The 23,834-nt window shown below is 41.7% G+C and overlaps 1 protein-coding gene across 1 annotated transcript in view; it reads left to right on the forward strand.

Moving 5' to 3' along the window:
* Positions 1-23,834, forward strand: part of Npsr1 (neuropeptide S receptor 1) — a 224,596-nt gene that overhangs the window by 195,324 nt on the left and 5,438 nt on the right. The window contains exons 7-8 of the mRNA NM_001106808.1: positions 12,408-12,484; positions 22,329-22,415. Coding sequence (NP_001100278.1) covers positions 12,408-12,484; positions 22,329-22,415 — 164 coding nt within the window. The remainder of the gene's footprint in view (positions 1-12,407; positions 12,485-22,328; positions 22,416-23,834) is intronic.

The following is a 23,834-nucleotide window of genomic DNA, read 5'->3' on the forward strand; positions in this document are numbered from 1 at the left end:
TGCTAAATGCATGCTTCTAAATTTGCTGTGGTGACAGGCAAACAAAAACAAGAACAAAAACAAAACAAAAAACAGTGTTTGGGGGAGGGGTGTTGGTTGTTAGTGTTGCTTTGTTGTTTTATTTGTTTGTTTGTTTGTTTGGAGTTTTATTTGTTTGGTTTGGGAGACCTGAGATTGTGTGGAGATCCTGCAAGTAACTACATAGCCCAGGCTAGCCTACCACTCACTGCATCACCTACTTCAGCCTCACAAGAGGTGGGGGTGGAGAGGTGAGCGTTCTTGTTTCAGGTTGCATTTCCTTCATAACAAATGAGGTAAGCACATTTGTGTTTTTATCACCACTTTTGTGGTTTTTTAACGTAAACATATTCTAACACTCCTGTGTGTGTGTGTGTATGTGTGTGTGTGTGCGTGTGTGTGTGTGTGTGTGTGTGTGTGTGTGTGTGTGAAAGTTTTCATTTTCTCCATTCTATATCCTTAGAGAGATTCTTTTACTGACTGCCTTTTCCATTTGTAGTGTGTTGTGAAGAGCTTACTGTGGGCCACTCGGTGCTGATGGATCATCCTTGTGCCTTCTGCTCCACCATGCTTCAGAGCATACCTCACCTCTCACCCACGCACCTCATTACTCATGCCTCACCTCACGACAATCCCAGCATCACCTGCCTTGGGTCATCCAAACTCCTTCACAGCCTTCATTTCTTCTTTCCAGCAAATCCACTGGAGAGTTTTCTCTGCCAGCCCCAGACAAAGGAATACCTAGGGTCTCTATTTCTCCAAATTCATCCTCACTTTCTTCAAGTCACCTTTATAACTTTGGAATAATGTAACTGTCAGCATCTAATAAATACAGAGTGTTACTGTTTCATTTCTTGATGCCCAATCTGGTATACAATAAAGATTTGGCAAATGTTGGACTAGTGCTGGCCAGGTCACTGGGCCCTGCATTGTTCTAAATAATAATAATGATAATGATAATAATAATAATAATAATAATAATTTAATCTGCACTAAAGGTTTCATGGATGTGTCATAGTCTCTGTTATCTCTCCATTTATCTATGTTTCTCATCTCTCTCTCTCTCTGTCTCTCTCTCTGTCTCTCTCTTTCTCTGTCTCTCCCTCTCCCCCCCCCACACACACACTCTTCACATGTACATTCCTAGTGTGAGAATTCCGTACCTGCATCAGTCTGGGGCATATGTTAGTCCAGCCATTAGTGTATATATAGACAGAAAGAAGGAAAGAAAAGGTGAGGTAGTGCTCACCAGCGGCAAACTCTCTAGAGAGCTGCACATGAATAAAGATGCCAAAGTTCCATCATCAACTACATCAGTTCCCAAGGCTTGAAGTCACCGTGACTGACAGACAGCAAAGGCAGCACTCTGCTTTTCTGGGTCAAAACAACTCCCGTGGTTTAACAGTTCACTTGGTGGAGCCGTCTAATTGTTCCAGAGAGGTTGTTGCCCTGGTGTAATTGCTCTGCTTTCTCTGGGCTTATTTTCTTGTGACCTAATTGATTACTTGCCTTCCTATCACTTCCCCTCTCAGAGACAAAGGAGTGGGCAGGAAAAATCCATGGTCACAATTACAAAGGTACTAGCGGGAAGACGCGCATTAGTTACGGAGCACTGGTTTGTGTTATGTGAGGAAAATCCATTCATTTTGCTTGGGCAATAGTGCTCAGACAGCAAAGCCTCATGGTAAAGCAGTCTCTTGAGGAGTACAAGGCCATGGTGATTAAAACGGCCCCAGTAACCTGGCAAGCACTAGCCATAACATGAGACCTAAGACCAAGGAGAGTGGTGGGGCCTAAGTCAACCTATCACATCAGGAATGGGAGTGAGTGACACCCTAAATACTGTGAGCTAATGGGTAATAAGATTGTTCTTGTTTTGAAACAAAACACAACAAACAACTAACAATGAATATTTGTATGGAATGTCCAACCTCCCTTGTACTTCTACTCCTACATTCTCCTACCAGCCCTGCACCCCAGCACCTGGCACGAATGGGTTCAGGAAAGACTAGATGATCCAATTAAAGCCAAAGAGGTAAAGAGAATGTCTTCAGGAAAGGGATGCTGATGGTTTTTTTTAGATGAACTTTTTATTGAATACATTTATTTACATCTCAAATGTTATCCCCTTTCCTGTTTCCTGCCCATAAACCCCCTCTCTTATCCCCTCTCCTCTCTCTAAGGTGTTTCCCCCAACCACTCACCCGTTCTCATCTCTCCTCCCTGACATTCCTCGACACTGGGGGATTCAGCCCTAGCAGGACAAAGGGCTTCTCCTCCCACTGGTGCCCAACAAGGACACCCTCTGCTACATATAAAGCTGGAGCCATGGGTCTATGTGTACTCCTGAGATAGTGGTTTAGTCCCTGGGAGCTCTGGTTTGTGGGTATTGTTGTTCTTATGGGGTTTCAAACCCCATCAGCACCTTCAATCATTTCTCTAACTCCTCCACTGGCGACCCCATTCTCAGTTCAATGGTTGGCTGTGGGATGATATCACAGGCAGGCACAAGATAGAATGAGGACTGTCATTGGATGAGAAGGAAGGATGGGCAGGAGAAAAGTTTGAAGGAAGAGAAGGAGATGGGAAAGTAGCAACATAGGAGCTGACATTAAGATTCCACTCTGTACCTTTTCAGGCTGTTATAAGTGTTCTTAAGGGACGGATGTGTACACGGCTTTGTATGTTTAGGCGGGCAATTATATTTTATCAATTGGACCAGAGGTTATTGTGTTGTGTGTTCTTTCATGTAGCAATTTAAGTGTAAGAAAGTGTGCAGAGGCTAGAGACCCTGGGCTGCCATGAAGTTGAGGTGTGTGTTTCTGGCATGGAAACCTGCCTTAGGAACTAAATAGGTAGAGAGATGGCTGCCAGGCTCAGAGAGAGGCCTTCGGCAGTGTGATAAGGGATGGAGCAAAGCGGGTGAGAGGCTTTGCTGACTGAGACTTAAGATATCCAGCAGATATCACAGGGCACTGTGGTGCTGGGCCTAGTGCGGGATAAAAGACAGATATTTATTTTTTATATTTTATAACAACAGTTGGCTGTTAGCATTCGCCTCTGTATTCGTTATGCTCTGGCAGAGCCTCTCAGGAGACAGCTATATCAGGCACCTGTCAGCATGTACTTCTTGGCTTCATCAATATTGTCTGGGTTTCATGGCTGTATGTATATGAGCTGAATCTCCAAATGGGGCAGGCTCTGAATGGCCATTCCTTCAGGTTCTGCTCCAAACTTGGTCTCTATATCTCCTCCTATGAATATTTTCATCCCTCCTTCTAAGAAGAACTGAAGCAACCACACTTTGGTCATCCTTCTTCTAGAGCTTCACGTGGTATATGGATTGTATCTTGGGTAATTTGAGCTTTTGGGCTAATATCCACTTATAAGTGAGTGCATACCATGTGTGTTGATATTTTCTAGTTCCATCCATTTGACTATGAATTTCATGAAATCATTGTCTTAATAGCTGAGGAATACTCCATTGTGTAAATGTATAACATTTTCTTTATCCATTCCTCTGTTGAAGGACATGTGTTTTTCCAACTACTGGCTATTATAAATAAGGCTGCTATGAACATTATGGAGCATGTGTCTTTGTTATATGTTGGAGCATCTTTTGGGTATATGCCCAAGAGAGGTATAGCTGGGTCCTCAGGTAGTTCAATGTCCAATTTTCTGAGGAACCTTCAGACTGATTTCCAGAATGGTTGTACCAGTCTGCAATCACACCAACAATGGAGGAGTGTTTCTCTTTCTCCGCATCCTCGCCAGCATCTGCTGTCACCTGAGTTTTTTTATCTTAGCCATTCTGATTGCTATGAGGCAGATTATTTTTTTTTGATTTGCATTTCCCTGATGACTAATGATGTTGAAATTTTCTTTAGCTACTTCCCAGCCATTCGATATTCCTCAGCTGAGAATTCTTTGTTTAGCTCTGTACCCCATTTTAATAGGGTTATTTGATTCTCTGGAGGCTAATTTCTTGATTTTTTGGATATATTGGATATTGGCCCTCTATTGGATGTAGGATTGGAAAAGATCTTTTCCCAATCTGTTGGTTGCCATTTTGTTCTAATGACAGTGTCCTTTGCCTTACAAAAGCTTAACAATTTTATGAGGTCCCATTTGTTGATTCTTGATCTTAGAGCATAAGCCATTGATGTTATATTCAGGAAATTTTCCCTAGTGCCCATGTGTTCAAGGTTCTTCACAACTTTTTCTTCTAGTAGTGTGAGTGTATCTGGTTTGATGTGGAGGTCCTTGATCCACTTGGACTTCAGTTTTGTACAATAAGAATGGATCAATTTGCATTCTTCTGCATGCTGACCTCCAGTTGAACCAGCACCATTTGTTGAAAATGCTATCTTTTTTTCCACGGGATAGTTTTACAACCTTTGTCAAAGATCAAGTGACCATAGATTTGAGGGTTTATTTCTGGGTCTTCAATCCTATTCCATTGATCTACCTGCCTTTCTCTGTACCAATAGCATACAGATTTATCACTATTGCTCTATAATACTGCTTGAGGTCAGGGATGGTGATTCCCCCAGAAGTTCTTTTATTGTTGAGGACAGTTTTGCTATCTTCGGATTTTTGTTATCCCAAATGAATTTGAAAATTTCTCTTTCTATCTCTATGAATAATTGAGTTGGAATTTTGATGGGGATTGCATTGAATCTGTAGATTGCTTTTGGCAAGATGGCCATTTTTACTATATTAATCTTGCCAATCCATGAGCATGGGAGTCCTTTCTATCTTCTGAGATCTTCAATTCCTTTCTTCAGAGACTTGAAGTTCTTGTCCTACAGATCTTTCACTTGCTTGGTTGGAGTCATACTGAGGTATTTTATGTTATTTGTAACTATTGTGAAGGGTGTCATTTCCCTTATTTCTTTCTCAGCCTGTTATCCTTTGAGTAGAGGAGGGCTACTGATTGAGTTAATTTTATATCCAGCCCCTTTGCTGAAGTTGTTTATCAGGCTTTGTAGTTCATCTTCAAATAGTGATATTTTGACTTTTTCTTTCTAATTTGTATCCCTTTGATCTCCTTTTGGTATCTAATTGCTCTGGCTTGGAATTCGAGTACTATGTTGAATAAATAGGAAGAGACAGGGCAGCCATGTCTAGTCCCTGATTTTAGTGGGATTGCTTCAAGTTTCTCTCAATTTAGTTTGATGTCGGCTACTGGTTTGCTGTATATGGCTTTTACTATGTTTAGGTATGGGTCTTGAATTCCTGATCTTTCCAAGTCTTTTAACATGAAGGGGTGTTGAATTTTGTCAAATGCTTTCTCAGCATCTAATGAGATGATCATGTGTTTTTTTTTCTTTGAGTTTGTTTATATAGTAGATGACATTAATCAATTTTCATATATATGGACTATTCTTGCATCCGTAGGATGAAGCCTACTTGATCATGATGGTTGATTGTTTTCATGTGTTCTTGGATTTGATTTGGGAGAATTTTATTGAGTATTTTTTTTGCATCGATATTCAGAAGGGAAATTGGTCTGAAGTTCTCTTTATTTTTTGCATCCTTGTGTGGTTTATGTATAAGAATATTTGTGCCTTCATAGAAGGGGTTGGGTAGTGTTCCTTCTATTTCTATTTTCTGGAATAGTTTGGACAGTATTGGTTTTAGGTCTTCTATGAAGGGAACTCCAATTTTTAACAAGAAGTCTGAGAAGAAGGTCGTCTCTCCTCACTTATGTCTGTGTTGATGTGCAGCTGGCATTAACAACCTGCTCAAAAGAGATAGAGAACTACAGAAAGGAGAGGGGATTTCAACATCAACAGCTCTGGCATTCTCTACATGTCTATTGAAATGATACTACCACTGACCACAGAATGTTGTTGGTAGCAGTAGATGGGATAATGTTTATGAGAGGCTTGTATCCTGGTTGACTCTTTTCTTATATAGAATATGAAGTCCTCTGTTCTACACTCAGAGCTTCCCTGGTAAACAGACCTTAATTCTAATATCTCTGACAGATCTTCACTGTGGAACTTTAGCCTTGCCATTCCTAAAGTAGGGGATTTATGTTTTGATTTCCATGGCTCATATATGAACTCATAAAGTAAGAGTTTGTGCAACAAAAAGAAAACTTTCCCAATTGGCATCGATTGCTAGTTTATGGCCTCCAGCACCTATTAAGACATGGGGCTAAGGAGACAATGCTTCGTGGAGAGATACACTCAGCAGGGTCATCCCAGATTACTTATATATATATATGCCATTTGTGCAAACAAATAAAAGAAACAAGCATCTATCTATCTATCTATCTATCTATCTATCTATCTATCTATACGTGTGTGTGTGTGTGTGTGTGTGTGTGTGTGTGTGTGTGTGTGCTTATTTACCCACAGTAAAGACCTGGAATGGCACAGACCCATAGTTCTTTTGAGGACAAGGGGTTGGATGCAGGAAGGTACCTATTTTTTATTTAATACTTACATGCCTTGTAGAAAATAAAAAAAAAGTACTGTCCTCTTTATAAAAGGGTTATGTAAGACAAAACACCATTGAAGAATTATTGTAAGGAAACCTACTTGGCAGAAATTCAAATTCCTCTAGGGTCAGATCTTCCTGAAATCAAAATATCTGTCCAGAGTTTCAGTTGGTGCCTAGAGTTGTATTTTGTGTCATCTGCACCATTTCAAATTAGCCAATAATGTAAGAATGTGAGGCCAAACTCTGACCAGTGAGAGTGATCCACAGGGCTCCCTTTGCATTAGGAATAAAACCTAGTGGGGCTTTCACTGGGTGTGCTTCTCTGCTAGATTTGATATAGCTAAGCAATAAATACAACTGCAGAAATAAAACTTACTTTGCCAAAATATTTAACACGCTGGACACTAAACGTGTAATCTCATATATCCATACTAAGCTGTAGCCCAAGCTAAGGTATGGTGTAGAGATTTTTAAAAGGTAGACATGGAGCAGGAAACTTTTGTAGTAATACTACAAAGTCAGTAACACTCATACTATGGTTGCCCACTTGCCCTTGATTTGGTCTTACCACATGAGGAGTGGCCTGATGCAAGAAAGGAGAGAATATGCCCAGGAGAACCCTTGCCTTTTATCTCATGGATGTGGAGATGGGAAAAGGAACCAGGGCCCTAAGATATATATATCAACAATTTCACTTTACTACTCTCCTGGGAACCAGAGTTCTGTTGTTTCAGGGAAGAATCCACTCTGCATGTTCTGTTGCTTCTCCTTGTCATTCTGATCCACAATGAAGGCATATGGTCTTTCCCTGACACCTTCCAGAGATGGACCTGCAAGCCTTACATTACTGACTTGAACTTCTGGAATCCAAAACCACTTCTGAATTGCATAAAGGAGAATGGGGTGTTTAGATTGACTTCTAGAAGTTCTAGAGGTAAAGTAGATTGTTACAGGACAGATGTGCTCTCCAGAAGAGAAATTCTTCAGTTTCCATGTTTCCAAGAAGCTTAAGTCTTCTTTGAAGGTTACCACAAACCAAGACACAAAAGTTGTATTCAAAACACCAAAGACTGCCTTTCCTTGAACTGTTTCTAGGTACATGATCTTCAACACAGGACTGTCATTGACAACTTCTCCAACAGGGTGTTCCAAGGAAGAGAAGCTGACTGTGGAAGGGAACATGATAAACGGCAGTTTTCATGGCAAGGCAGCACCCAAAGAATAATAGACTAAAACAGACAAAAGAAAATGTACCCCAGGAACAAAACAAGGAAGGCCGGAAAGCCTGGAACTCACTCTCACTCTGAGAGTCCACTGCTCAGAAAAGTAGGATCAGTATTCACTTGGTTTTCCTGGTTCTGATGACTGAGAAATCCAGGACAAAGATGTGCCATGAAGCAATGAGATGGTAAGAGGACGGAACAAAATGAGAAGATTCGATGCCCAGACAGTGATAGCATCTCATGAAAATGGACTTGCTCAGGTGGGGCAGGTGTTGAGCTAAAGAGCAGCTCCCTGTCCTGCATCACCATCACTTTTGGCACTGTGGCCTCTGGCTACAGCAGCAAGATAGAGGTGTTTAAAGATTATGCTACCACTAGGGAAGAGATTAAAGGCACATGTGTTTCAAGAGCACTGGGACTAAAGTTGGGGAGATTAACATGGTTCCCACAAAGGGATAATATGCAGATTTATGAAACATTACATTCTTTTCTTTGATAGCATTTGACACGTGTGATGGTTTGAATGAGAATGGCCTCCATGGACTCATATGCTGGGTTCCAGTTAGTGGAACTGTTTGGGAAAGGTTAGGAGGCTTATTCTTGTTGGAAGAGATGTGTCACTAGGGGGTGGGCTTTGAGGTTATAAAAAGCCCACCCCGATTGCAGACTGGTAAAACCATTCTGGAAATCAGTCTGGAGGTTCCTCAGAAAATTGGACATTGAACTGCCTGAGGATCCAGCCATACCTCTCTTGGGCATATACCCAAAAGATGCCTCAACATATAAAAGAGACACGTGCTCCACTATGTTCATCGCAGCCTTATTTATAATAGCCAGAAACTGGAAAGAACCCAGATGCCCTTCAACAGAGGAATGGATACAGAAAATGTGGTACATCTACACAATGGAATATTACTCAGCTATCAAAAACAACGAGTTTATGAAATTCGTAGGCAAATGGTTGGAACTGGAAAATATCATCCTGAGTGAGCTAACCCACTCACAGAAAGACATACATGGTATGCACTCATTGATAAGTGGCTATTAGCCCAAATGCTTGAATTACCCTAGATCCCTAGAACAAAGGAAACTCAATACGGATGATCAAAATGTGAATGCTTCACTCCTTCTTTAAATGAGGAAAAAGAATTCCCTTGGCAGGGAAGGGAGAGGCAAAGATTAAAACAGAGACTGAAGGAACACCCATTCAGAGCCTGCCCCACAGGTGGCCCATACATATACAGCCACCCAATTAGACAAGATGGATGAAGCAAAGAAGTGCAGACCGACAGGAGCCGGATGTAGATCGCTCCTGAGAGACACAGCCAGAATACAGCAAATACAGAGGCGAATGCCAGCAGCAAACCACTGAACTGAGAATAGGTCCCCCGTTGAAGGAATCAGAGAAAGAACTGGAAGAGCTTGAAGGTGCTCGAGACCCCAAAAGTACAACAATGTCAAGCAACCAGAGCTTCCAGGGACTAAGCCACTACCTAAAGACTATACATGGACTGACCCTGGACTCTGTCCCCATAGGTAGCAATGAATATCCTAGTAAGAGCACCAGTGGAAGGGGAAGCCCTGGGTCCTGCTAAGACTGAACCCCCAGTGAACTAGTCTATGGGGGGAGGGTGGCAATGGGGGGAGGTTTGGGAGGGGAACACCCACAAGGAAGGGGAGGGGGGAGGGTGATGTCTGTCCGGAAACCGGGAAAGGGAATAACATTTGAAATGTATATAAGAAATACTCAAGATAATAAAAAAAATAAAAAAATAAAAAATAAAAAAAAAATAAAAAAAAATATTGGAAGGAAAACTCCTTAAAAAAAAAAAAGAAATACTCAAGTTAATAAAAAAAAAATAAAATAAAAATAAAAAGCCCACCCCAGGCACAATATCTTTCTGACTACTGCCTGTGGTTCCGGATGTAAAAACTCTCAGCTTCTGTTTCGTCACCATGCCTGTCTGCTTCCAACCATGATGATCATGAACTAATCCTCTATAAGCAAGCCCCCAGATAAATACATTATTTTATAAGAGTTGCCTCGGTCATGATATCTCTCTCCTGCAAGAGAACAGTAACTAAGATATCAGAGAATAAGACAAATTCCACAGACAGGAGGTGGTAACACTCGTGCATCAATTTGACTACACCTATTGTTATAGGACAATTTAGTCAGAAGGATTAAAATGCAATCTATTTTATATTTTATGACAGTAAATGTATTCTTTAAAATAAAAAAGAGAGAGATTGCAAAGAATTGTGTACTAATACCAAAGAGATGGAAAAGTTGGTGCAAATTCTGGAGTCATTTTGAAGGGACAGCATTTGCTTACTAGTTAGGTAGAAAAGATGGGAAAGGAGAAAACACAAAGAAGTTTCTGGTAAATGACTGTTACTCCCAAGAAGTAGGTTGCCTGGAATAGTGAATGACAAGGATACATACCTACTGGTTCCCTTTGTGCAGCTAACTGTCAAGGGTAGCCTAGCTTCGTGCTCCTCTACTGCCTATATAAATAAAAGTAGAACCAGTTGGGCCCAAGACTTTAACTCATAAGACCATTCTAGCTTTTACATCCTACATATTACTAATTATCACCAGAATTTAAATTACTGGTGAGTTAAATAGTGGGGTTAACATTGCCAGGTAGCATCAATGTCACATGGTGGTTGGAACCATACTTCTGGGAGTGATTTGAATGTACAATGTCGCCTATGGAGTCATGTGGTCTCTTCCTTTGTAAGAGGTTGTAGACCTTTGACAGGAGAAGCTCAATTGGAGGAAGTAGACCTTAGAGGGAATAGGAGAAGGGGTTTTTAAGATTAAGAGCCCAATTCTACCTCCTGTTCCATCTCCAAACTACCCAGATGTGAGCAACTTGCAGCCTTTCATGACTGGTTACATAACAGTGAGATAGTCTGATCTCTGTTTCTTCCCCTTAAATCATGAGCCCAAATCTCCCCTTCCCTGAAGCTGTTGTTTAACTCTAAAAAAGCAACCAATATACCTCATGTCTCCTTTGCCCTGGAAAGTCTTCATCTAACAAATGTTCCATTTAGAGCAAGCGCTCACTATTAAACTTCCCTTGTTTTTTCCTTAATGGAGGCATACAAACTTCAGGAAAGTCCCTAGATGGATGATCAGGAGAAAGAGAATACTCTACCAAGGCCTGGGCTTCCCTGGAGCATGAAAAGGAACTCCCAGAGCAAAAATGAAAAAGGAATAAAAAAAACAAAGTTTTAACATGGTCATTAATTAAGTTATAGTCTAAAGCCCATTAGAATCCATTAGTGCTTTGTCAGCTACCACAAATTGAAACTCTGTGTTTTTTTTTAATACCAATTCCCAAGAGGAAAGATTATGCACTTTAAAAAGAAGGCAGTGTTCTGCACCGAAGTTTTTAGTTGAAGTGTTCAGTAAACTTTAAATGTCAAGTAACATTGAGAAGAGTTGAAATTTTTGTATTTATCAAAGGAGACGGGAAATACAAAATTTGCTGATGTGTGTATGTTATTAACATTCTACTGGCACAGCCCTCATCACTGAAGAAGAGTGGGTGTGATGGAAAATGGGGGGAGGGCTGGAAATCAGAAGGAAAATTACACTCTTAAGTCCACTGATACTCAAATTCTGTGTTCATCTCTTCAAATATAATCATATTTGACACTCAAATTTTTAAGAAGTTTGTGCTACAGGATCTCAACTTAGGCTCTGGGTGTTGCTTATCAACTACTATGTAATAAGACATCACAAGCCTAGGCATTGAACTGTGCATTTCCAATCTGTAGTGCCTCTGTGTTGACATCTGGACAAAGCTAATTGGGTCTATATTTTGGTAACATGTTTGGGGACTAACTATGGGCAAGAGGTCACCAGATGCACAACTGGGAAAACATCATTCCAAGGTCCCTCATATTTTTTGCAGAACTAATTTTTCTGGGATTAACAGCAGCCCTGCCTCAAGCAATATGCAGTTATACAGTTGCTCCATTCATTGTATCCTCAGGGATACAATGTATGGTGACTCTTCTTGTGACACCAACCTTTAGAGAGTGTATTCAGGAGGACTATGAACTTGAAGCCAGCCTGGGCTACGTAGTGGATTTTTTCCTAGCATCCCTAAGTTCCCTTTGTAATTCTAGACTTGGAAGGCAGAGATGGGGAATTCCAAAAGCAAGCTGGCCAGTGCAACAATGTCTGGTTCTGGGATAAAAAAAAAGGAGCCAAATTTCACTGGAAAGGTAGAAGAGAAATATGGAAGGAGAACTTTTGATGTCAACCATAGACCTCCACATACCTGGCCCATACACACACATACAGACACACACACACAGACACACACACACACACACACAGAGAGAGAGAGAGAGAGAGAGAGAGAGAGAGATTGAGAGAGAGAGTAACTAAAAACAAGTAGCATGTATGTAGTAGATGGTTCTCCATAGGTGAGTTTGAATTATAATCCGCACTGCACTTCTGAACCCCTGGATTATGTAAGTCCTCCAGATTAGCATCCCCTTTGTTTAAGACACTAGTAGCTCCATGAACTCAATCTTATGGCACCTTCAGTATGAGCAAGCATAGTTGTCAGGGTTGGTTGAGATCCCTCTCACTGGACTTTTCTCAATGGGAAATAGACATGATAGGCGTTCAGAATCCTCACACTGGGGACCTTTCAGCCATGGTAATGCTCTCTGTGGTTCCTTCTGCAGCGTCATCTATGGCCTTGTGATCCGAACTATTTGGATTAAAAGCAAAGCCCATGAGACGGTGATTTCCAACTGCTCAGGTAAGGCTCTGAACTTCTCAGCTCTCTTCTAAACTATCTCCTGTAAAAGTCTCCTCTAACTGCTGGAAATAGGGGTATCTGGATCCACAAGCTTACTTGGTTATATCAGGACCCAACAATAAAATAGGTCTCCCCTCAAAATATCTCCCACTCTGTCTTCTACTCAGTTTCCCTAAAAACTGAGAGGATTAGGGAGATTATACAGGCTATAAGGTCATTGCTGCCCTACCTGAGGACCTGAGTCCAACACCCAGAATTCATATGGTAGAAAGAGAGAATGAACTTGAGAAAGCTAAAAAAAAAAAGATGAAAAAATATGTGGGAGAAGGAGGAGGGTATTTTGAGCTTGTCTGACTCTACAAGTATCACCCGTCCCTTGCAGCAGCTTTTGAAGCTCCATGGGGGGTTGCCCCAGCTGTATGCCAGGCAGGGAGAACCTTGGGATCACAACACATTCACCAAACCTGAAGATTGGCTTCTCAGTTTGGCTTGAATTTAGAAATGAGTGAATCTCCCATCTGACTATAGGATAATCTTAAGCCTTAAGTCAGGCATGGCTCAGTCCTAACCTTTTCTCTGACATTCAACTCCAAACCAGACTGACACTGAGACAGGACTCTAAGTTCCACTCACTGACCTTAGTTGTATGGCACATCTATGCTACACTTTAAGACCTGGATGTGGCCCTGAGTCCCAGGAAGGAGTACTGTGTCTGTCTGGGTTATGTTGGAGAAGACAAAACAAACTGATGGGGCAGAAGGAAGAAAGATTTCTGGTTTTTTTATGATGTGGCAGTTATGCTGAATGAGACCACTCTGCTTAGGCCTCATACTTCTCCAGTCCCATATATGAACACACATGTGTACCCAGCAGACCCACAATCACCAAAAATATCTATAAATATTCACATACTTATACTCATATACGCTATAAAATACACACACACATGCCATCTGCACCCAGACAAGGACCACAAATTACTGTACAAATTGTGGAAAAAGTTGGCGTTTGCTCTGGATCTATCACTGGGAGCTATGCCACCTTCTAAAGTCATGTAACCTCCCTGGGCTCCACGGAGTTAAATGAGTACCTATAGTAGATTCTCTCTAAATCTCTGTTTGGACTCGGACTTCCTAAATCTCCATAGAGGAAGCTTAGCTTATCACACTAGAAGCTTCTCTTCACACATGGTAGGAGATGGTCACGAGGATCCACGGGTTTATTTGGCATGAGCATCTCTATCTCTTTTCCTAGAGGATCGGAGAGTTATATGAATCATGACATTTAATCATCTTAATGCCGGTGGTTATGCTGTGTGCCCCTATGAGCCTGAAACAGTATAAGGCAATGAGCACAAGTCTTAGACCATGGCCCAGTGACACAGACAGGTCAGAGGGCAAGAAGGGACTTCTACTGTTTGCCATGGGACATTGTTATATTTATCTTTCTAATCCCTGCCCAATTTCCAAAGTGGTATTTTGTAGATAAAAAAGAAAAAGAGAAGAAGAAAAAAAGCAGGCCCCAAAGTAAGGGCATCTTGCTGTTTCCATATGCAGCACATGCTGACATGACCAGGATTCAAACACATGTGACTAATTAGAATGCCCATGCCTTTCCCCATAAGCCTGGCCACCCCCCATGAGGAAGAAAATTATAGCCCCGAAAAATAGAAAAAAGAAAAAAAAAGAAAATTATAGAAAGGGAAGTGATAAATGGATTTTAGAACAGCTCCAATTTGGAAAAAGTAAAATAAATCAATAAAACAAAATATGTTTTTATTAAAAAATCTAAACTCAAGGTCTTTAGCCCAGCACCCATCCAGAGCACTCCCCTGGAGTAGTCTATCAGGCCCAACTCTAAATTATTAGTTCTATATTTGAAGGTTCAGAGTTTGATTTGGTTGAGGTAGCTTGGGTCCTGCTGTTCTTCCAGATTTGGTCCTCCATCTTGTGATTTCTGCTTATTGAAGAAGGTTGTCATACTCCTCCCTTCCCACCCCTGTGAGCTCTCACACTCCCATCCTTAACCTGACAGCTCTTCTGCCCTAACTCCTCATTGAATGAGCTATGGTGAAGGTTACTGCATTTTCCATGAGTTCACCACTCAGGAAAGGGAGCAAGGCCACACAGCCAGAGGTCTGAGGTGACCTTTGTAGGCCTCCGTATCACTGTTGGTAAGTGCTTTCTCTCTCGAGTGTGCCTTATATCTCCCTTCTGTTGTACTTTTCTAGTCACAACATTGGACGTCCCCAACTTTCAGTACTGAATCAGTTCGAAACCACTTAGAGATGTGTGCCCACTAGTATGCACAGCATCACCTTTTCCTAAATTAGAAATGGCTACTGTCAATTTTTACCACTTAATATAATTTTGAGCCTTCATGACACCTGTTTTTAGCTTGTCACCATCTGTGACCTGCTTCCAGAATGAGGCCAGCTGCTAGTCTCAAAGTCTCACAGCCTGTCAGTATTTTATTCATCAATGGACTTGCCTTGACATCCCATGCGTTAGAACAGCCAAGCAGCTCAGCAGTTGGCTAGTAATGGGATCTCCAGCGGTGTTGGCATGCCAGGATTATTGCTCATCAGCAAGGTACATTGGCTAAGATTAGTGTGAACAGAAGCTCACTTTGTAAACACTGCCTGCCAAGCCCAAGTCACCCTTGGTGTGTGAGCCCTTCCTCTTGTTGACAAGCAGGCTTGCTTTCTCCCAACCAGAGGCTGAAAAAGAAAAAAGAAAAAAAAAAAACAGCTTTATAAATGACCTGAGACTTTGCCACAAACAGATGGCATAGGCCAAAACATGAACCCTCACGAACTCGCATGTGTTTGAATTCTAGAAGAAACTACACCTTACAGTGTGAGCATTTACTGCATGCAGACGGGAGACTAGGAAGGGAAAGCCATGAAACAGACAAAGCATAAGATTTCTGGAGAGAACTGAATCTCACCATCATGGCTTTGCTGGTGTGATATGATCTACACTGGGTCAAACTGTACGTTTCAAATTCTATGAGACAGAGTGAGGTAGAGGGAAAAAAAAACATTCTGAACAGGAAGTAGTTCAGATTCTACTTTGTAGCTTGAAATCTCTATGGTGAGCCTGTTAAGTTCTCTCAGCACCAGCTTCTTCAAAAACTGAGGACAGACAAAATGCCTTTCTACACAGAACTATGTCTAAAAAAAGACATGCACAAAAAAATACAAAGACAGGAGGAGTAAATGACTATTGTGGGATTTTGTAGCTGGCAAGAGTCCATATCATTAACGTGTTGGTTTGCCCCAGCTGATCTAAAAACTAATATGATTCCATATGAGAGGCAAATTAAAACTCATTTTATTGAGTCTGGTAGATGTTTTTAAAACGTCTCTTAAGACATGAAATAAGAAAAATTTCAAGAGCTAAGAAATCCAAATTATCCCTGGGAAAGTAGAGCAAGTTAGAGAAGTTTTTCTGTTTCAAATGTGAATTGTTAGGGTCTCCTTGACATAAAATAGACAACAGTAGAAAATATTATGTGCCTTACACAGATCTACACATACTTAAGGACTTGAAATATGTCAGAAGATCATGGGGAAAGAATTAAAGCTTTACTTCAATCCCTAGTCAAAGCATAACTCCGGGGGAATTAGAGTCATATATAAAAATAGTTCTTTAATTTTTAAACAAAAGTAATATAATATCTTTATGACACTGGAAAAGAAGAGATTTTTAAGACAGGATACATGAAATATTATACAGCGAATGGAAATCTATTTGTTTGACTCTGTTATCATTAAAAAAAATACAGTCTGAAGACTCTAGGAGAAACTATTTGGAATTTAACATGCCCAGAGGAGGTGAGTATACAGAACACAGGAGGACCCCTAAAGGTCAATCTTTAAAATAATCAACGAACAGCCAAGAGCCACTTCTCAGAACGGAAAGCCAGACTCACGACCCCAGCAGTAATTAAGAAGTGTCTGTTTAACTATCAAGTAGAGGCAATTGTCCACCTACAGAATTGCTTTTAAAATGATCTGGTAATTCTAAGAACTGGCATGTAATCAAGTCTCATGATCTCACTTTGTTTGGCAGTAACATTCCTCACACTTGCTTCAAGCTGCTGATCTGTTTGTTTCTGGTCTGTCCCACATACTGGCAGCCATGATGAGACCCAACCTCCTCAGATTTAAGTCTCCCTTTCCTCCCCTCCCCTTCCCTTCCCTTTCCTTCTCTTCCCTTCCCTTCCCTTCCTTTTCCTTCCTAATCCCCATCTCTCCACCCAGTGGAGACCAGCTAAGGCAGCTGAGGCAAAGAGCAGGAAGCCACATACCTGGTCTGGTCATTGTCTCAAGTATAAATCTAAAAAGGTATTTCCTGGTAAAAACTTCTTGATGTTAATAGCTTCATTTGGGAACGAGGCTGGTCTTGTATGGACCTGCACACTTGGACAGCCCCCTGGCTGATTTAAGGTTGCTCTGTATTTTCACTGCACAATGGGCTGCACGAGAAATACGGCCGATGCAGAGCAGAAGCAGTTGGTATTTACAACTCTCTAAGATCGGAAATTTGGAGAGTTTTTCTAACTCCTTTGTTATTCTTGTTCCACCAACCAACTCTGATCTATGCTCATTTCTTTTTTCCAGTTCCCTCCTAAACGTGGCGGGTAACAAATCAATGCGATGATAACCAATGCTAATACACCATTAACATTCAGTTAAGTGCCCTCATCTCCTGCCATCTCACAGAGTGCACACATACATCACCTTACCAGGCACCATCTGTGGCACACGCAGCAAATGCATCACCAGGATCCCAGGGCTGCCTGCCTGCACAGTGCCTGCTTCGGTTAGGGGAAGGAAACTCTAGGTTTTTTTTTTCAAACATTTTTATTTTTAGTTTACGCATCTGGGTATTTCACTGCATGCATGTATGTGCACTGTGAGTGTGCCTGGTACCCACCAAAGCCAGAGAGGGCATGAATCCCTCAGAATTGGAATTTTCACCTAAACTGTAGTATGGAGTTAAAAAAAAAAAAAAGAACCAGTGACACTCCCTCAGATCCCGGTGTTGCCTCCTGTCAGTGATGATACAAAAACTTCCTGAGAAAAAAAGCCTCAAAATGCCTTCATCTTAAAGGATCAGACAAGGAAGTAAGCTAATAGGGTGAGCAGGTACACCCCAAGACAAGGAATGAACAGGAAGTTCTCCCAGGGATTTAAGATCAACGTGCTGGGTATGTTTGGGGTTAGCTGGAACACTCTGAAATAGTCACACTCCTTAAATCTGGTCATGGAGAAATGCTGGACGTGAAGCTCAAGAGGCCAAAAGTCCTGGAAGCTTTGTTAGCTCTGCAGAGGCCCTTGAGGTAGCAAAGCACTGAGGTCAAAGCTGTGGCTCCGGTTCTAAGGAGCAAAAGGTTGAGAGCAGGTACCCAGGGATGGGCAGGGATGCTGACCCATGTACCACCCAGAGACTGAACGGAGACAGAGTCTTGAAGCAGAGAACAGGTTTGCTGCGGGCAGAGACGTCTTCAGAGAGCTCGTGGGGATGCTTCCGAAGAGGACACAGCTGTTGCCCAGATGGTGCCCAAGCCTGATCCTCTCCAGAGGGGTGGCTGGGAGTAGAGGGCAATGTGGAATGGCATAGGCTGCCCAGACCAGCAGCAAAGATCCAGACCTGATCAGGAAACCGTGGTGCCATGGGAAAGTGGTGGTCTGGGAACATGTAGGGTCATTCTGAGGTGTGCAGTTTGGTTTACCAGAAAAGTAGCTCCAGGAGGATCCTGAGAAGGAAATGACCCAAACCAAAGTTGAACAGAGGACTCCTAATGTGATAAAAGCATTCAGTTGATAAGCTCCAGGGGGCAACTAGGTTATACTTGTGGGTAAAAAGTTCTTACTGTTCAAAACTAATTGATAACTCTCAAAAACTCCAAAATATTCGTTTAAAAAAAATGAACCTGAAGTTCATAAAATTTCACTACATAAAAAATGCGTGTTTGCCAATATTTCCAGCTATAATTCCATATTTCAGAACAAATCACTTGCCCATGTTCCAGGTCCTTGTGGGGAATCTGCCTATTGCACAAGAAGGCAGTACACCTTGACTTAAAGTTCTAGAGAACCAGTGCCCAGATGTAGGTGCTGGGTCCACATGGAGATTGGGATTCAGGGCCATCGACATCACTCAAAGGATAAAGGTGCTTTTTGCTCAACCCAGAGTCAAATCCCTAGAGTCCATGTACAGGTGAACGGAGAAAAGTAACTCCACAAAGATATCCCCTGACTTCCACACAGACTTCATGGTGTTCCAGCTCTGTTCTCCACCATAATAATTATATAATTAAATAAGCACAGAAATAAAAAAATAATAAGACCCCAGTAAGTCTGGAGGGAGCCTGAAACCCTGGGGAGGTGAAAACCTGGAGCTGAAGCGTGAAGGCCAATGCTCTGGCATGATCCCAGGGGATCTAAAGCAGTAGCAAGCACGCTTTGTCCAGCCTCAGATCTAATAAGCTCACTACCTCCCACAGTCCCAAGCCATTCATCCAGTGACAGCTGAATTTCTCTGCTTTCAGTACAGCTCAGTGCCAAGTCCTGAGTAGAAATAATCCTTTTATCTCCCAATAAAGGAGAATTACCTGCATTCTGTAACTCAGCTCTCTTTGAAGAGCTGTCTTTGGAACTGGAGGCCTCGCCTTTCCCGGAGTGGTCACATTAAAGATGATTTTCACTGATCTCATTGGGAGAGCCAGAGGGCAGGGAGTTGATGATATTGTCATCTAGTCACCCCGTGGAAAGTGTTGAGACTTTTCCATTTTAAAAGATTTCAGAGCACAAATGTCATTCTCAAAAACTTTCCTGAAAGACAAATTAAGTTTTCAAAGCCACACTGTTTAGGGACCAGCTGTTACCTTGGGCCAGCATGTGGGGACACTTCGAAAGGACATAATTTGGTCTGCTATCATCTTACCTTGCCCCCGTGGAGATAATCTCACCCTGATAATCTCCTGCTGTCTGTGGCAACACCATTGTATAACAGACTATCTAGGGTAGTGAGCCATCAGTTTTCTTCTATAAAGACAGCTCATATTCATCCCAAAACACTGTTGAAACTTAATTCATTCCAGTGGCAAGGTGACTGGCATGTCAGTACAGGTCTTCTCACCTGGAATACATTTTCATTTTATCTTCCTACTAACTCAATAAGCTACACTTTATTTTAAAACCTAGGAAACCAAGCCTGGGAACTTTAGGCAAGTACCCCAGACATCCAGTCTCTAGTGGAGTTGAAGGGTGTGTTCAAACAATGCCAACCAACCAGAGCTTCCAGGGACTAAGCCACTACCTAAAGACTATACATGGACTGACCCTGGACTCTGACCTCATAGGTAGCAATGAATATCCTAGTAAGAGCACCAGTGGAAGGGGAAGCCCTTGGTCCTGCCAAGACTGAATCCCCATTGAATGGGACTGTTGTCGGGAGGGCGGTAATGGGGGGAGGATGGGAAGAGGAACACCCATAGAAAAGGGGAGGGTGAGGGGTTAGGGGGATGTTGGCCTGGAAACTGGGAAAGGTAATAACAATTGAAATATAAATAAGACATACCCAATTTAATAAAGATGGAGAAAAAAAGAAAGAAGGGTGTGTTCAGGTCTGTGCCTAAGGTCTGTATCCATTCTGTGATACCATCCCGGAAATGAGGTGTTTTACCCTTAACGACTGCAGAAAGGTAAACTGTTCATTCTTCAAGGGAGCACTTTACTCTTCGTCTTAGAGGATGTCTAAATGCACTCTCTGGCCTCCTTCCACTAGAATAGCCCTTATACACTAATACTTATGGTAACCCAAAATACATCCAGAAACTTCCCAAGCCCTTGCAAGGCAAACCATGCCACTTAAGAACCATGGGTGTGGAAGAATTCTGGAAAACGTATCTTCTTACATTGCCAAGATGCTGTGTTGGTGAAACTGCCCAGAAGAATAAAAGACCCTGACCTGAAGGAGTAAGAATAATTCTAGCTGTATTTAGTTCTTTGCACCTATGGAGCCCATTCATTAGTAATAGCTGCTCCCACCCACTCAATGAAGAAATAGCCACATTGCAAAAAGGTTTAGAAACATTCAGCGAGCTGCTGTCTGGAGAACCCCAGAGTTCTCACAAGAGCATTTGAGGTCTTCCTAATTTGTCCCCAGTGGTTCCCTCCACCCCAATGTCAGACAGCCCTAGGCAACATCAAAACAAGGTGAATCTCTATCTATGCTTCAAACAAGCACATCTTTGTCACTCTTGCCCCATGCCACAGCTTCCAGCTTACCCAGTCCCATGTCCACACTTGCCTCTTTACTTTTGGAATTCCTCTCACCTCACTGGAGTTTACATGATGACCTCTGTACATCTCAGCACAACTACTGGGACAGAGTAGACAGGAAATGGTTCTCTCCTCTGCCCCTGGCTGTGTTATGTCTCTCTCCTCTCAGCCATCCTTGTGATCATGGCATATTTTTTGCTTAAAGGAAGTATCTAGAAACAAACAAAAGAAAGAAAGAAAGAAAGAAAGAAAGAAAGAAAGAAAGAAAGAAAGAAAGAAAGAAAGAAAGAAAGAAAGGAAGGAAGGAGGAAAGAAAGGAAGAAAGAAAGAAAGAAAGAAAGAAAGAAAGAAAGAAAGAAAGAAAGAAAGAGAGAGAGAAAGAAAAAAGAAAGAAAGGAAGGAAGGAAGAGAAAAAGGACTCTCTACCTCAGTCTTTTTGTTCCATCTACATCTACTGTCAGAAAATACGCTATTTTTGGTGGACCAGGCTAGACGGTATTGGAAATGAGACGGAATACTTAGAATGCAAATAAACTTCTGGTCAGTTTCTATCAGGATTAAAATAAATTTCAAGTGCAACTTAATGAGGAGAGCCTGGGTCTGTGGTTGGCCTCTCTGATGAAAGGCCATTTCTTTTGCTGAACTGCTATCAAGTTGTGCTTCCTGGGTCTATCTCCAGTTACTGAACTACTATCTAGTGTGCTTCCTGGGTCTATCTCCAGCTACTGAACTACTATCTAGTGTGCTTCCTGGGTCTATCTCCAGCTCCGTGGAACCTGGTAAAGAGTGGGGCTAAGGTCTTGGCCATGCTTACTTTGTGTGTACAAAGTTTACATGTCCTGTGAGATGGGGAGGTTCCTTCAGGCAAGTGATCCTACAGCCAGTGTTCCATGTCCCTATCTCTTTACCCATTTCATTAAGACCCATTGCACTTCTTCTGCAAACCTTAACCAACCTCATGTTTTAATCACTACCTCTCAACTGTAAGAAGTATTTGTTGATTTATTCAACAAGCATTTATTAATCCTTCAATACCCAGACTTCAAGTCTGAAAAAGGCCCTCTCCACAGACTCTCATACTCATCCCTTGAATATCTTGCCTTCAGACGAGAGTTGCATATGCTTAAGGTTTAGGCACAGGCTCAGTTGCAGTTCTTTCTGTGGCTTGGGCTTTTACAGAGTTTCTGAATGAGGTCAGTGAGTTGATCTGGAGTAGCCATGCTACAGGGTAGCAGAAGTGACTTCATATGTTTCTCAGCACAGCTCAGGCCTGAGGGCAGCTCTCAACAAGCAAGATCCACTCTTTGTAGCCTCGTGGTCTAATGCCAGCTATGGATCATTCAGGTAGTCTGACCTTACCTTCTAAGACAATCTAGGCGTTTCCACTAGGTTGTAACTTGAGTAGCTCTTATCAGCCGCCACTAATCCATCTTAGACAAGACTGTCTCCAGAGGAGCAGGGCATGTGCGGGTCTGCAAGTCTAACCTTCAGAATTCCTCTTCACAGAAACTATCTGTCCACTTTACCATCCCACTTCTCTGTCTACAGATGGAGAACTATGCTGCAGCTACAACCGAGGCCTCATCTCAAAAGCAAAAATCAAGGCCATCAAGTACAGCATCGTCATAATCCTTGGTAAGCATTGCCCCTCCCCATGCAACGGAACTGCATAAACATTCTATAAACAAGCTGGTGATGGGCAGGACATGCAGGGAAGGAGTGTGCACATTTCTCTATCATTAGAAGGAAAGCTATGGTATTCACCAGTGTGTCTAGCTGCTGCAAGAGCCAATAATCAGCTCCTAATCCTTCTCTCTGTGAATCAGGTTGGCAGACACTCCTGTCTGTCAAAAATGTCCAGACATACTCATGGTCTACTCTTGTTGTTTTGTTCCCTAACAATGACACCTCCTCCAGCTTCTCTGACACATTTCTTTAAAAAAGTATCACTCTTGTTTCATCCCAAGTTGGCGCTTCTTGCTGTTTTCTATTTGTATCTGACATGATACACATTCATAGATATTGTTTTACTAAGATATATATTAACATACAGATATATATATTCAGACTTTCTATGAAATCACACACAGTTTCTTTATTAAGTTTACCTCTCGGGACACAAGCATAAATCCATGAAAGCCATGACTTGCTCTTGAGTTATACATGTTATCCCCAAAGCCCAAAGTTGGGTAACATATACACTACTGAGTTAATGTTTTGACTCAATATGAACATAAACAAATGAATGTGGATATTCTAAAGGGAATTAATGTTGTTTCACTTGAATTTAACTCATATACCCCATCTCTGCTTCTTTAGAAGCATTTAGAAGCTCCAGCAAGGAATTAATTGTATGTCAAATCACCAGAATAGTTCATCTCCCCTTTCCAAACCATAAAATGCCAAATAGACCACGCGCAGCAGGCCTGACTCAGCCAGCCAAGTATAGACACACAGCAGCAGTGCAAAGATGAGCTATCAAGGCATCCACAGCTCACTAGGTCTCAAAGAATTCTTTCAGAGCCTTCTGGAGGACATCAGAGATTCCTTGTCTCCCATCAGGATCACAGGTGTCCATTGGTTGGAAGATGAGAAAGGAAATGAATGCATAAACATGCATTTTCAAGCTGTTGTATCCCTGTTCAATCAGAAATTATATTCACAGCCATGTAAAGTCTGGTCAGTGTACAATCAGGTGCTCACAGGCTGGTCAGCATACTGTCAGAATAAAGTGCCCTATCTATAACAAATGTTTTTGTAATACCCCTTTACCATCCTGAAATGATAAATATCTGTTATTTTTTGTTAGCATATTGCTCTATTAATTAGCTAAAGTAAGAGTAAAATAAAAAATTTATAAGAGACCAATATCAATTTCATATATAATGGATAGGCACAACTACACTAAAATAGTAATAAAGAAATCAGATGCCTATGCCTGCCTGTACAACTACAAGTGACAGCCAGTACAGATGTTTTCAAAGGAATACACAAATATAAGCTGTTTCACTGTCACTAATCTGACTTTCTGAGTAGGCAAACAAATCTTGGTAT

The sequence above is a fragment of the Rattus norvegicus genome, chromosome 8 (assembly GCF_036323735.1).
Source record: "Rattus norvegicus strain BN/NHsdMcwi chromosome 8, GRCr8, whole genome shotgun sequence".
Classification (NCBI taxonomy): Eukaryota; Metazoa; Chordata; class Mammalia; order Rodentia; family Muridae; genus Rattus; species Rattus norvegicus.